The 14,166-nt window shown below is 36.7% G+C and overlaps 1 protein-coding gene across 1 annotated transcript in view; it reads right to left on the reverse strand.

The window, feature by feature from the left end:
• The window catches only part of arhgef2b (rho/rac guanine nucleotide exchange factor (GEF) 2b), a 40,446-nt gene extending 29,202 nt beyond the window's left edge, over window positions 1-11,244 (reverse strand). The window contains exon 1 of the mRNA XM_079445193.1: window positions 10,965-11,244. Within this exon, the coding sequence (XP_079301319.1) occupies window positions 10,965-11,030 (66 nt within the window). The 5' untranslated portion in view covers window positions 11,031-11,244. The remainder of the gene's footprint in view (window positions 1-10,964) is intronic.
• Between the last annotated feature and the right edge of the window lie 2,922 nt (window positions 11,245-14,166).

Genomic DNA, 14,166 nt, shown 5'->3' on the forward strand with positions numbered 1-14,166 from the left:
GATAGATGTGGGGGTTACTTCACAATTCAGACTGAGAAACAAAGGGACAGACAGACTGAAAGGAACAAAGACAGCCAGTGAGATGAATGAAAGATAATACCTGACAAACAGAAAGGGAGACAAGAACCTTCAGTTCAGCAACAAAGAGCCAAGAGACTCTGGATAATGCACTGAACAACAAACCAAACCAGAAAGCAAACCAAAAATTCACCTAAAACTCTGAATTTCTGAACACAAATTTCCCAGATATGATTTTAAAAGGTATATTTATTTTTAAAAAGTCATCATTTATCAAAAAGAGATATTTTGAAGAATCTACAGAGGCTGTTCTCAAGTTGTAAAAGATCTCAAGTCTGTTTTGACAATACACTGCACATTTGTTTAATATTTATTAAATATGATATTTTGGAAAGATGGTCCACCCCTAAATTGCAGTAATGACTTTAGTGATGTGACTACAGAGGGGGCAAGAATGAGGAGAAAGATGAACTGAATGAACAAAATAATGCATTTCCAGAGTAGAAATGTTCTGGAAACTATGCGAACAGCATTCTGCATAGCATCACAACGTTATGTTTGGCATGAACTGACAAAATGAAACTATGTGAAACTAAATGTAAAAAGTCCATAACGGTCTTATAAAGTAGAGTAAATGTATAATTTTACCACATACTGTATGCGTTCAATATAAGCTCACTAACTCCAGTTCTGGGGACTCACTACTCTGTACATTTTGTAGGTCATCCTTATTTAATGAACTTGATTCAGGTCATAAGCCCGGTACACACCAAGCCGACGGTCGGCCGTCAAGCAGTTTATGTTCGTCGGCCGACAAAGTTTTCTCAGTGTGTTCTGCGCCGTCGGCTGAAGTTGGTCCTCGTCGGCTTGTTTTCGGCCAATTCGACATGTTGAATTGGCGTCGGAGCTCGTCGGTCAGTCGGGCCATCTGATCGTTCTGATTGGCTGTTCAGCTGCCGAACTAGTGCGCGAGAAAAGAATCCTACTTGGCCGCCGAGTGTCGAGCGTCGGCTTGGTGTGTCAGGGCAACTTTGGACCAAGACGCTGCTGACGTCGGCTGACCCCGCAGTCTGCTTTCGTCGCCACTAGTTCGTCGGCGACAGCTTGGTGTGTACCGGGCTATAAGCTCAGTAGCAGAGAGCTCCAAGAACTGAACGGAGTGTGTCAGATAAAGTCTCGCGTATACTATATATTCTTTTTTCGTGTCCGCACAGCTTGTGAAGTAGGGTAAACGTACATATTAATTTCACCAAAATCTACATTGAGACGTTTTTAGTGCACAAGATATTGGTTTCAGTACAAAAAGTTATGTTAAAATAAAATATTAATCTTTCACACAAAAATATTTAATTATATTTTAAATGACAAAACCATTTCAATTAAGATATACATCATTAAATTCTAAAAGTCTGGCTGTGCTTAATGGGTACATTTTTGTACTCTTTAAACACACCCCTGTTCCCATTAAACTCACATCGTGTCTTATTAAAAATTTTTAAAGAATAATTGTAAAAATATATTTTTGAAGGTACAAAGTCAATCACAAAAATCACTAAATTCAAGCAACAAGGCATTCAGTTTGATCAGTTATATATTCATATTGAAGTGTCATCTAAGCACATTGCAACATCTAGACTAGTACACGTTCAGCTAAGTAACACATATTCAAAAATCTAATAAAACGTTTCATTCATATGGATGAACACAGAAACTAGCCTCATTATGAAACCTCTTTTTAAATGCTTGTTAACTTATCTATAGTCTCTTATGGCTGGAATACACTAGACGATTTTTGCCAATTTTCCACAGATTTACAGTCTGGAAAAGTTGATGTTGTTGCCAAAGACCAGAGCCAGTCTGCAGATTGGAGTTGACAGAATCCATAGAAGATCGATTAACTTAATTTAAAGTGACAATCAGTTAATATGTGAAGTCTTTTTATGAAGTATTTACATAAACGTTCAGTGTGGAAGAGCTTAAATGGGAGCAGAAACTATTTTTAATACATTTCATGTAATATTTATTCAAATGACAGGTTTTTGCAAAATAAATAGTGTAGGTCATGTGTTAAGTTCATACATATTTTAATATAAACAACTATTATTAACAAAATTATACTTTTTCTTCTTGATGTCACTTGTGCAGCATTGGACTGATCACTACCTCATCCAGCATTGACTGCAAACTACCTCTTCGGATAGTCTGAGAAAAAGACTGTTCTCGTCACTTTAACAGACTCAGGGCTCGCAAAATCGTCAGCCCGATGTCCCGGGGCTATTGTGTCTTCCAGTCGGGCTACCAAAATGTATCACTGCCCTGCCCGACGGGCCTTAAATACAGGGCTCCCACGCAGTGTTCCCTCTAAGCTGAGCGCGCTCTTCTTCCACCGCGGCCGCGCAGAAGAAATAATGTGCCTCGTGCACACAAATGAGTTGGGAAGCCATTTGATTGAATGCCGCAGTAAAAGTAAAATAAGAGCAATGCTCGGGCAAACCGCTATAGAGCTGATGTCACGACAGCGTTTCATAGAAAGAGAACGATATGCACCAAACGAGTCGCTGTAGAAACTGAATACTTCAATGGTTGCGGTGAGCTCAACAGGAGAGACTACGCAAACACAATGACATGTGAAATAAAACATCCTCATGTATTAAAGAAGAGTGCCTTGATTAAGTGCTGGAAATAACGGAGGATGTGCAAAGAACGGAAACAAAACTGAAACAAAGCTCTGTACAGTCACACACAAGAATATTGTACAAACTGTACTTCATAACGATGTTTAGACAGCTATAGAAGAATTCATATGCTCACTTTTTTTGTATTTAACTTACAGATCTCAGCTTAAGTTTCGCTTCAGTTTCTATTCTATTCTATTCTATTCTATCAGTTTAAATAGTTTGGTTTGATAATATATTATGTCAGGGCTATATTATAAACCTGATAAATAATTGACCTTGTTTTTGAGTCTCTTGCCCATCAAGGCTGTATTCACTTAAAAAAAATACAGAAAAAACAGTGATATAGTGAAATATTACTGCAATTTCTAATATTGGTTTCCTATTTTAATACCTATAATATAAAATGGCATTTATTCCTGTGATCAAAGCTGATTTTTCAGCATCATTACTCCAGTCTTCAGTGTCCCATGATCCTTCAGAAATCACTCTAATATACTGATTTATTATCAGTGTTGAAACTGTTGTGCTGCTTCATATTATTTTGGAACCTGTGTTACTTTTTTCTTTGATTCTTTGATTAATAAAAAGCTTAAAAGAACAGCAATTATTAAAAATAGAAATATTTTCTAACAATAGAAGTCTTTACTATCAATTTTATCCATTTAACACATCCTTTCTGAATAAAGTTTAACTTTCTTTAAACTTTTTTAAAGTATCTTTAAAAAAAAAAAAAAAAGAAAAACATCTGACCCCAAACTTTTGAATAGATTATATTGTAACACAAAATCTCTATTTTGACTAAACACTGTTCTTTTTAACTTTTTATTTATTTTTAAATATCACAGGTTCCAAAAAATACAGAATAAAAAACAAAATAAAAAAGCAGTACAACTGTTTCCAACATTGATTAAAAATCAGCATCTTAGAATGACTCCTAAAGGACCATGTGACTCTGAAAAGGAATTAATGACAGGAATTAATTACAGTTTAAAGTATATTAAAATAGAAAACATTTATTTTAAATTGCAATAATATTTCACAATATTATTTTGTGAAATGTATTTGTATGTATATGTATATTACAATGTATTTTGTGATTGTTTTATCAAATAGATACAGCCTTGATGGAAAGCCTAAGAAACTTCTTTAAAAAAAACTTTATAGATCCAAACTTTTGAACTGCAGTGTATTGTACAGTAAACATGTTTTCTCAGGTAACCTAAAATGTACATCATTTAGTTACATCAAGGGTCAAATCAAATATAAATAGCACATTAAAGTTAAAAGTTACACACTTTTTTGTGTGCATGCTGTACAGGTCTGGTATAAAGAATACTTTTGCTCAGGTGCCCGAAGTGTCCGCCCAATAGAGAAAAGTTTTGCTCAGCAAGAAACAAAATTAGAGGGAACATTGCTCCCACGGGTCCTTAAATTTGATGCAACTAAACTGAAGAGTTTAAGACTTTTTACTTATACCATTTGATGTATTTAAAACGGTCTATGAAATAGATTTTTAAGAATTCTGCAGATACCTTGTAAATAGTAAAATAAAACTGTTTCCTTGATATTTGTTGATATTTGTGTATTGAAAATGTTTTTGATTGACATTTATGGTCTTTATTTTATTTGGGCTAGTTAAATTCATTTTCGGGCTACCAAAATCTGAAGAGTACCTGCCCGAAGGGCTACCAGGTAGTGTTGTCACGATACTGGAATTTCTAACTTCGATACGATACCTTGAAAAATATCGATACCATTTTCGATACCACGGAGAAAAAAACTGCCACAATATTAAGGGGGTAATTTTTTTAATTTAAAGATAAATGTAACAAGTCGAGAACATGCGGTATATTTTACATGAACAAAAAAATGTCTTGAGGTACTGCATTTGTTGATTTATTTATTAATCTTAGTTAATGTTAATGAAATGTTAATTGAAACTAACGTTTACTAATACATGTACTAATTAAAATCCAAAGTTCTATTTGTTGATATTCTCATTTGCTTCATAACCAAAATATTTCCAGATATAGGGCCCTATGAAATCCGTTTTATTTTTCCACAAATTCCGTTTAATTTTTTTCTACATTCAATTTTTCCCATTTTAATTTTTCTGGATTCCGTTTTTTTCCGTTTGAATTTTTCTGGACTCTTTTTTTTTTTTTAAATGGTCAAATTAAATGATATTAATCTAAAAGCATGTCTAATTCATTAAAATCATGAAAATTATACAATTTAACATTTAATTTATTAAAAGTGTAACAAAAATGACACGTTTGGGGCCGTATGAAATGTTTTGTTTTTTTCTCACCTTATGTTTTATTGTTACCAAATTCTGTGTTTTAGCATGTCTATTATTTGAATGCATACAAACTATTTTTATTTATTCTTACAGTAGCCTTATGAAATGTGTTTTCCCCCTCAGAAATTCTGTGTTGTGTATTTAAATTTTACTGGATATCAGATGAAGGCATAAAACAATTTTAATGAATTTATATTTGAATTAATGAAAATTAAACATTTACATTTTTGGCAAATGAAGGGGATTTACTATTAAAATTAAAATATTTTGTGATTATTTCTTTTAAAAAAATTAACAGTAGTAGTAAGTAGTAGTATTATGTACATTCTACTAAATAATAGTAATATAGTCTATTTCTGGCACACGGTCTTTAATAGGTTAAACCGAACGTTTATTTTGACGGGTTGCCGTGAATACCTTTAAAGTTCTGTGTGTGTATGATATGACGCTAGTTTTACTCAAATTAAATGGTAAACTGCTCGTAAAGTGCCTTTCAGATCAGTTCTGGAGATATTGTTGATGTATTTATGTCCTCATTGAGACGGCAGACGCTGAAATCACCGCAAGCGCCACATTAGTAAACACAACCGCACGTGCAGCACATTCACACAGAGACACACATGCAGGATTCATATTTAAATCCACTTTTGCAGCTTAATATTTACAGATACTAGTCCATATCGCGATTTGATTTAAGTGTAATGACCTACTTTTGATTAATTCATCCAAACTTTGACAAATTCCGTGACATTCCGCGTTAAACTGAGAATTCCGTTTTTATGACTGGATTCCGTGCGAGTTCTCTGCATCGCGGAGATCATAGATCCCTACAGATAGCGCTCCTGCTGTGTTGTAACATCCAGAGCAGTCATCTTTCTATTCACTTCACTTTTGCTATTTAACCAGCGCGAAGGAGACGAGTGCGGTCACGTGTGGTGCTTGTCCACGCGCCTTTGGAGAGAAGTGAAAGTGACAGCTCGGCTAGTATCGGTGTATCGATACTTCGGGAAATTAATATTGGTACCGTTCAGATATTTCAGTATCGATATTTATCGAAATATCGATATTTTTGACAACACTACTACCAGGGATTTAGAAATTTTGCGAGCCCTGTGACTGACAAGCTCTTCTTGCACTACACACATATCTGCACAGTTTTGTTTTATTTAACTGGTTTACACTCTATCTATTTATAGATCCAGACTTGACTTGACTAACTGTGTTCTGCAGCATCTGAGCTGTGTTGCTAAAACTATCTTTTGGATCTAATGTAATTATTTCCCACATTCATGTTCCAGGTTATAAAATGCAAAGGTTTGAACATTAATCTCTTAATTTTACAATAAGTAGTGAAACTTACCCCAAATAAAGGCTTAAACATTTTTAAAAAATGCACATTTAAGGGGGTCCTCTTTTGGTGAAAGTGTTCAGACAACTTTCAAAATGGCCGCCAAACAGTGTGAACACATGGAGACCCGTATCTCAGTGTGTAATGATCCAATTGACTTGAAATTATAGGAAGTATATAGTAACAAACACATCAATTGGTTAAGACATCAAGCCGGATAATAAATAATTTTTTCTTTTTATAATCTGATCTCAAATATGGAAGTGTGCTTAATGGGTACGCTTAGCCTATACTCAACCGCTAGATGAGCACCGATGTACAAGTTCGACATATGCGCAGTACCACCTAGTGAGCTCGATCTGTGCCAGCATATACCTCACGCATGTGCTGTTGTACGCGGTGGCACCAGTTAGCATTTACACTAAAGAATCTCTGCCAACTTTATGTCAATTTTCCAGAACCAAAGCTCAGCGTAAATGTAGCATATGAGAAAAAAAAACAAACAAACATGGATTTGGGCTTAATAGGGTTGCTTATATTAATTTTGCATGGCAAAAGGATTTCACGGTGATAACGTTTCATTGTTGACATCATCACATGGTATCTGTTTTATGTTTTTATGGATTTTTATTATGAAAGTACTCGTGGACTCTTAGCTGGCATTTTCTCACGTTCTCTGTATTATACCTGTTAATGTTTTGTTTCTCACCTTCCTCTGTGAAAATTCAATTTAAAGTCTAAATTGTGGAGTGTTTTGTAACCCAAAATAATGAAATGACACTTTTTTTCACTCTTTGTCAGTCTTTGTTATAATGAGCTTTTGTTAATCTGCTATGTTTTGCTTACCTCTGGTGACTTTGCCCTTTCCATTTAATAAATATAATGCTGTGATTAGATCCTCGACAACTTCCTTGCCTGCAATCCATGGCAATTATATGACAAACAGAAAAAAGTTGAAATTTGCTAGTTTGAATTAATATAAACTCGGATGAACAGATCAACTCAAGAGATCGACATAAATGTGCCCTTATTACTGCTCAATAACACAAGTCACATTGTATCAGGATTTAGCCTAGTTATTTTTATATCCAATGCAGATCACTTTCATTGAATGTTAAATGATTAACTGAGTTAGTGTGTCGGCACAGTTCATGATGCTGTCACGAATCCGGTCTATGAACTTCCGTCCACTCGTCGTCAGAGGTCGCTCTTGCACTACACTAACTGTTGCACGTCATCCCCGGACTGCATTTCCCATCATCCATTGCACTGATCATATCTTTGTGGGTTTTGGTTCTTTTACTTTTGTAGGTTTTAAGGACCTTTTAAATAATTGAAATAATTTGGCAAAGTGATATGGAATGGAACTGTTAGGTAGTCAAGACCTCCCTGGAACTACTTTAGCCATGCATTTCCAGACAAATGATTTTACACCTTAGAACGTTTGTCAACCAATCAGATTCAAGAATTCAACAGCCCCATAATATAAATATACATACAACATCTAAATATAAGCCAATTTTCACTTTAGTTTATGCAGCACTACACAAATACACACACCTAAAAAAAAAGCTAAATGTGCCGTTACGATAACAGCAAAATAATAAACGTTTAATGCACTCATATGGATTCCTTCTGCAGAGAGTAAAAGTAAAACTGAGGCAATGTTGTAGTTAACTAATCAATTAGTTTTACTCTACAGATGATTATTGACAATTAGTGATGACATTTGCTGTTAACAACTATAGTCACTGAGGAGACAACAAGAAAAGCTGGCCTTTTAAATTTTAGGTCATTTTATATTTATAGAAAATGTAAATAGATAACCTTAAATGGTTAGTTCACTCAAAAATAAAAATTCTGTCATCACTTACTCACCCCATGTCATTCCAAACCTATAAGACTTTGATTTATTTTCAAAACAAAAATGAAGGGAATATTTTCATGAAACCTGAGAGATACCTCTTCCTCCATTGATAGCCCATTCCAACAAACTATGACACTTCAAAACATTCATAAAAAGATCATAAAACTAATCCATATGAATCGAGCGGTACAATTCCAGTCTTCTAAAAAGGCACTGTCGCTTTGATGAATCTGATAGCTTGTTTATCAATGCACATACATGGAGCACATCAAATATGGTCAACTGAAGCTCAAATCATTGGTTAGATGAGAACTATTTTAAGACCTAGAAGATAGGAATGGTGGAACCAAGTCCACACATTCGAATAGGAGTTCAAATTACCCACCTCAACAAGAGATGCTTTGAGTACTAACAGGCACGTATGCTTCAAAAAGACATTTGCACAAGAAGTGACACGGAAGCACAGAGGATTGTCACTTCTAATGCAAATTTCATAAATGTTTACATCAAATGGTGAACTCATGAACATACAAATACTGTAAGTGATGGTTTTTCAGTTGCCCACATATCAGATATGTATCCGATTTTAAAATACATTTGGAAGTGGCTCAGATCAGATGTGAAAAGGTTATATTTTATGCATTTTCTTTCATTTACACATGTGCAACAATATCCAGTCTGTGTCAGATGCAAGCACAACATCTGATTTTCTTTCAATCCAGGTTCATTGAAAATACATGCTTGCGGAGACATTTCTGCTAAATGATATTACGTTGCTTCTTGCACTTTTTGCTTTCAAAGTGAGAGATGCTAAAAGCGCATTCAGTTTTAACCAAAACTGATAAACGTAATTCTGGCAACATTTTATTACATTGGCTGTTGCACATATTGTGGCAGCTCCAAAATAAAAGCTTTGTTGCATTTGAAAATAATGCATCACCTACTCTAAACCCAACCACCAGAGTTAACAAACACAAACTTAACGATAAAAACACGTTTGCTAAAGCAACCACATCATTTTAGTTTGTCTTTGAGCTCTTTTATACGGACTCATGTGTCACAGAACACATACCCATGAGCTTCAAATCACAAGTGCAACCCTGCACCTGCAGTTGAGCTACCAAGGACATACAATAGATCAGGAAAGCCATACATATGGAGCTGGTTGTGTGATGCAAACATCAAATCATGTGTTGTGGTAAAAGCATTTTGAGGTCAGGACATGATAATGTGATAACAAGTCTTGATAATCTGTCCCTGTAGTCAATTTGTGTGAACAGGAATAAAAATGGTTGGCATTTTGCTGTCTCTAGTGTTCATTTGAGCTGGAAACTGCAGTCAATTGTATGCAGAGGCAAATTTTTTGAGTTTTGCAAAAATGTAGGTAGAAGCACATTTTTCCATTGAGCCTGGGTTGGATTTTTTGATGATGTTGGTGACAGAGTTGGGTGGCGAGCCTACGATTCATGAGCAAGTCAAGCCTAGCAAAGGCAATCAGAAGAACACTCCCACGGTACAGTAGCTAAACCAAAGGCATATGCGGCAATCCCCAACGTCCAATTAGGACCAGAAACGTCACTGAGCTCAGCTCCTGCTTACAAATGGGACCAAACTGCTTCTTCACCTTTCTTCGCCCTCCACCATTTACTGATGCAATACACTGACCTCGACTGATTGTCATCTTTAACATGTGTCGGAGGAAATTCATTCACTTCTTGACCATAAGCACCTCCCATAGTGTCATTGCAGGGAAATCTACACAGCCCAAATGATTTCACCACTTCTGCTTATCTCTCCAATGATAAAATCCCAGCTCAACTGCAACATCTGTGCATGTGCCTCATTTTCTCTGCTACAGTCTATACAGTCTACCAGCAAATGATGTAGCACAGCCTCACAAGGAACACGGATGCAGTTCCAAAAAGAAGGTCTTGGCGAAAACACAAATATTTTAAGAGGTGATTTCTCTTTAACTTCATACACCAAAATATAAACCTTATAGGCAACATGACAATGAATCATCACTGTACAGGCTACAGAAAAGGGGAAGTAGCCTAATTGTGTTACTTAACAGACACTTGTTTAAAAAATACTAAAACTGGGCGGAAAAACAGAACTGGGTATGCCTATTTGTTCATGCAAGCTGGTTCACAAGCACATTTATGTATAGGCGTATCGCACATAAGAACAAAGACACTATGAGTAGCTGAGATCAGTCGTACTGCAGTCAAACACGTTAAGTTGTAACTTTTGTGTTTTGTGAACGTGGCAGAAAGCGTGTGTGCAATGAAAACGAAGCACTAGTAAGTGCAGCAGTGAATGCTCTGTAACATGCTGCAGTCTTTGTATGTCCCTCCCCCATCGGTTCCCTTTAGTGCCCTAGACAACGTGTTCATACTGCCGCACAATGGACTAAACCTTTCAATATTTACTAACATCTTACGAATACACGTACATAAACGAAAAACACCGATAGAGAGATGATAAGAACATAATACAGGTAAACCTTATTGTAACTTCTTTTGTTCATTTGATCAAATGAGAATGAAGAAGAGTAGCAGCAGCCTCCATCAGACAACAGAAAAAACCTTCACCACACACCAGTTATTCAACAATATATGTATTCAATTAATGCCACTATGTTGTTATATATACGTGTTTTAACAACAATGCTTATGCAGTCTTTAAATAAAAACAAAAAGAGCAATGTAATTCAGACATATAGAGCGTTATAATTCATTTATAACTCACCTTTACATTAATGTCTTTCATTTTTTCCTGGCGTGCTTTCGGTAACGGGTCCGAGACACGGGACATCGCGAGAAAATGAAAACTTTACCAACAGCAGTCGGACTATATCAAATCCAGATGTTCAGAAAATAAGCATTCAGTGCGTGAAGTAATATGGGAAATAAACATGTGCATTAAAGCTCCTTTCAGTCTCACGTGAACTGTGTGTTTAATAAGACACAAGGTTTTTTTTTTCTTTCACAGGAAACTCCACATCCTTCATGAGATACTGACCCTAGTCAGACTTTCAACCAATAGCAATCGTGTATTTCTCTGACTGATAGCCGCTTAACCAATCAGATTTGCCACACATGAGCGACTCCGCCCATCACAGCTGCTACAGTAAAGACTACAGCAGGACGCGCCACATGGTGTGTGTGTGTGTGTGTGAGAGAGAGAGCGTGCGCGTGCGCGCGCGCGCGAGACAGTGAAGGCAAATCCTGAACAAACACTCAAAAGCTTTCTATGAGTAATTCAACCAATTGTATCCACCCCAAGCAACAAATTGTGGTATAACAATATAGGCCTACCACATTTTCACTTTTTGTTCAGTATAAAGCATTTACAGTCAAGCTGTTAAGCAAGTACCTAAACAAGTGGTCTCAAACTCAATTCCTGCAGGGCCACGGCTCTGCAGAGTGTAGCTCCAACCAGCTCTAATCACACCTGCTTGGAAGTTTCTAGTAATCCTGAAGAGCTTGATTAGCTGGATCAGGTGTGTTTGATTAGGGTTGGAGCTAAACTGTGCAGAGCTGTGGCAATCCAGGAATTGAGTTTGAGACCAATGAAGTTCACACTGGAGGTTTAGTGAAGAATTAAACTATGTATGAAAAACTGTAGTCAGCTGACTGGTGCAAGAAGAGTAACTGTGTGACAACTCAGTATCTTGATATATATGGGATTTTGAGTAATAAACTTTGGTAAAAAAAATTGTTCAGCCAATAGGCAGCTTTATTGCACAAATAATGCTGATAATGTTGGTCTTAATATCCTCTACTTGGTAAATTGCACGCTTTGGTTTATTTTAGACTTTTTTTTACTAATAGATCCCTTGGAAATGAGGAAATAGTAAAATGCTTTAGATTAGATTTTTTGGGGTAATAAAATAGAGCTAACAACTGTTTACATGTATGCAGTCATGATCTATTTGTTAAGAAATTAATAGCCTATATGTTGATATAGGTTATGTAGGTTTTTTTCTTCATGTTCTGTTGTCCTCTGTATCATCTTGTTCTGTCGTTTATCAAAGTCTGTTTCTGCTTTAGTTGCCAATAGTCAGAACCAATCTAACGATCACCTTCACTTCCCATAATGAGACCATCATACACCACACTACGTTTTCCCTTTTGTACCTTTATTTGCATTTTTTGTCACTATTGATTCCAACGTATTTGCCCATATTTCTCACTATACCTTTAATATTATTATACTAGTGCTCAACTTGTGCAGCAATCTACAATGGTGTACAGATGTGTCAGCATTTTCTGCTCTCACACTTACCATAAAGACTTCCCATAAACATCTTCAGAGAAAGAATTATAAAGACAGGAAATTTTATGAGGAAGCATAGTAATGATCATTATGGGAACATTGTAGATGAGTTAATACATGGGTTTAGAAATACATATTTTACATAAAGGATATAGATTTAATCTTAGTATCCGAAGGGAAAGGATGTGTATGGAATGCTACAAGGTAAGCAATCATTATATTATTCCCTGCAAATTCAAGAATAAATGTTAAGGAATGTTAAAAAGACATTCATTTTAAAATGTTTCTATTTATAAGAAAGCAGAAGAAAGAAGGTTAATTTAAGCAGCTAAAAAGAAGTATTTGAGATACTGATATAGCATTGATACTGACATCAGTGAAATATGGTGTACAAAAAGTAAAATGGAAGGAATTTATTAAACTCATTCGGAAAAAAAAGCTGTGATAGATATGAAAAAAACTAGAATGTTGCAGAAGTGTTTGTCAAGAGAACAAAATGATGACATGTCAACAGATATAATAAGGTATAGAGAGCAGGGGAACACATTAGAGTCTGGGAAAACATTAGATGCAGAATTTACTTCATATTAAAAGAGCTTATAAAGGAGTTAAGCATTTTCAAAGACATTATGTTACATAATGATTCAAAATATATTTGTCATGAATCTGGTCTATGAAGAGTGCAGTTGATGAGCACTGTACCTTTCCTGTTTCTGAACTCTACCTGTTTCCTGATGTTACCACTGTAGAACCTCCAGAGATGGCGGCGTCTGCTGCAGAACCTCCAGAGGTGTCAGTGGTACCCTCCTATGAATCCTCGTCCTGCCCTGTTACGGCTATGGAGGCCGTCTGTGAATCCGTGTCCTGCCCGGTCACGGCTGTGGAGGCCGTCTGTGAACTCTTTGCCTGTCCTGTTGCAGCCAAAATGGCTGTCCCTGAATTCTCGTCCTGTCTTGTCGTGGCTACAGAGGCCACTTATGAATGTTTGTCCTGTTCTGAACCGGCCAAGGGGGCCATCTCTGAACTCTCATCCTGTGCTGAATCAGCTTTGGTGGCTGATTTTGAATTGTCCATTTGTCTAGTCTCATCTAATGTAATGATTTTGAACTGTCTGCTAGTCCAGGTTCAGCCACTGAAACAACTATCAGTCCAGTTTCCTTCAATGAGTCTGTTTTTGAATTGTTTGTTTTGTCAGTTTCTGTCGGTGCACCAGATTTTGAACAATCTGTCAGACCTGTTACAGTCTATGAACCTGGTTATGAACTGTTTGCCCGCTCTGTGATCACCAGGGAAACCATCAAAGAACTTATTGTGTTCCCTACCTCGGTCCTTGAGACTGAAAATGCTATGTCTCTCTCGTGTTTCTCAGTTTTCCCTAGGCTCCAATCTCCGGTGTGGGTTCCTGATCCGTCGTGGTGTTCTCCTGGTCCGCCGTGGTGCTCCTCTGATCCGTCGTGGTGTTCTCCTGCCCTGTCTGCTCTGCACTGGTGGACTCCTGCTCTGTCTGCTCTGCCGTGGAGGTCTTCTGCCCTGTCTGCTCCGCACTGGTGGTCATCTGCTCCGCCGTGGTGGTCTTCTGCTCCGGTTTGGTGGTCTTCTGCTCCGCCTGCTCTGCCGTGGAGATATTCTGCTCTGCCCTGGTAGGCTCCAGACCCGTCTGCTCCGTCCTGGT

The sequence above is a fragment of the Barbus barbus genome (assembly GCF_936440315.1).
Source record: "Barbus barbus genome assembly, chromosome: 21".
Classification (NCBI taxonomy): domain Eukaryota; kingdom Metazoa; phylum Chordata; class Actinopteri; order Cypriniformes; family Cyprinidae; genus Barbus; species Barbus barbus.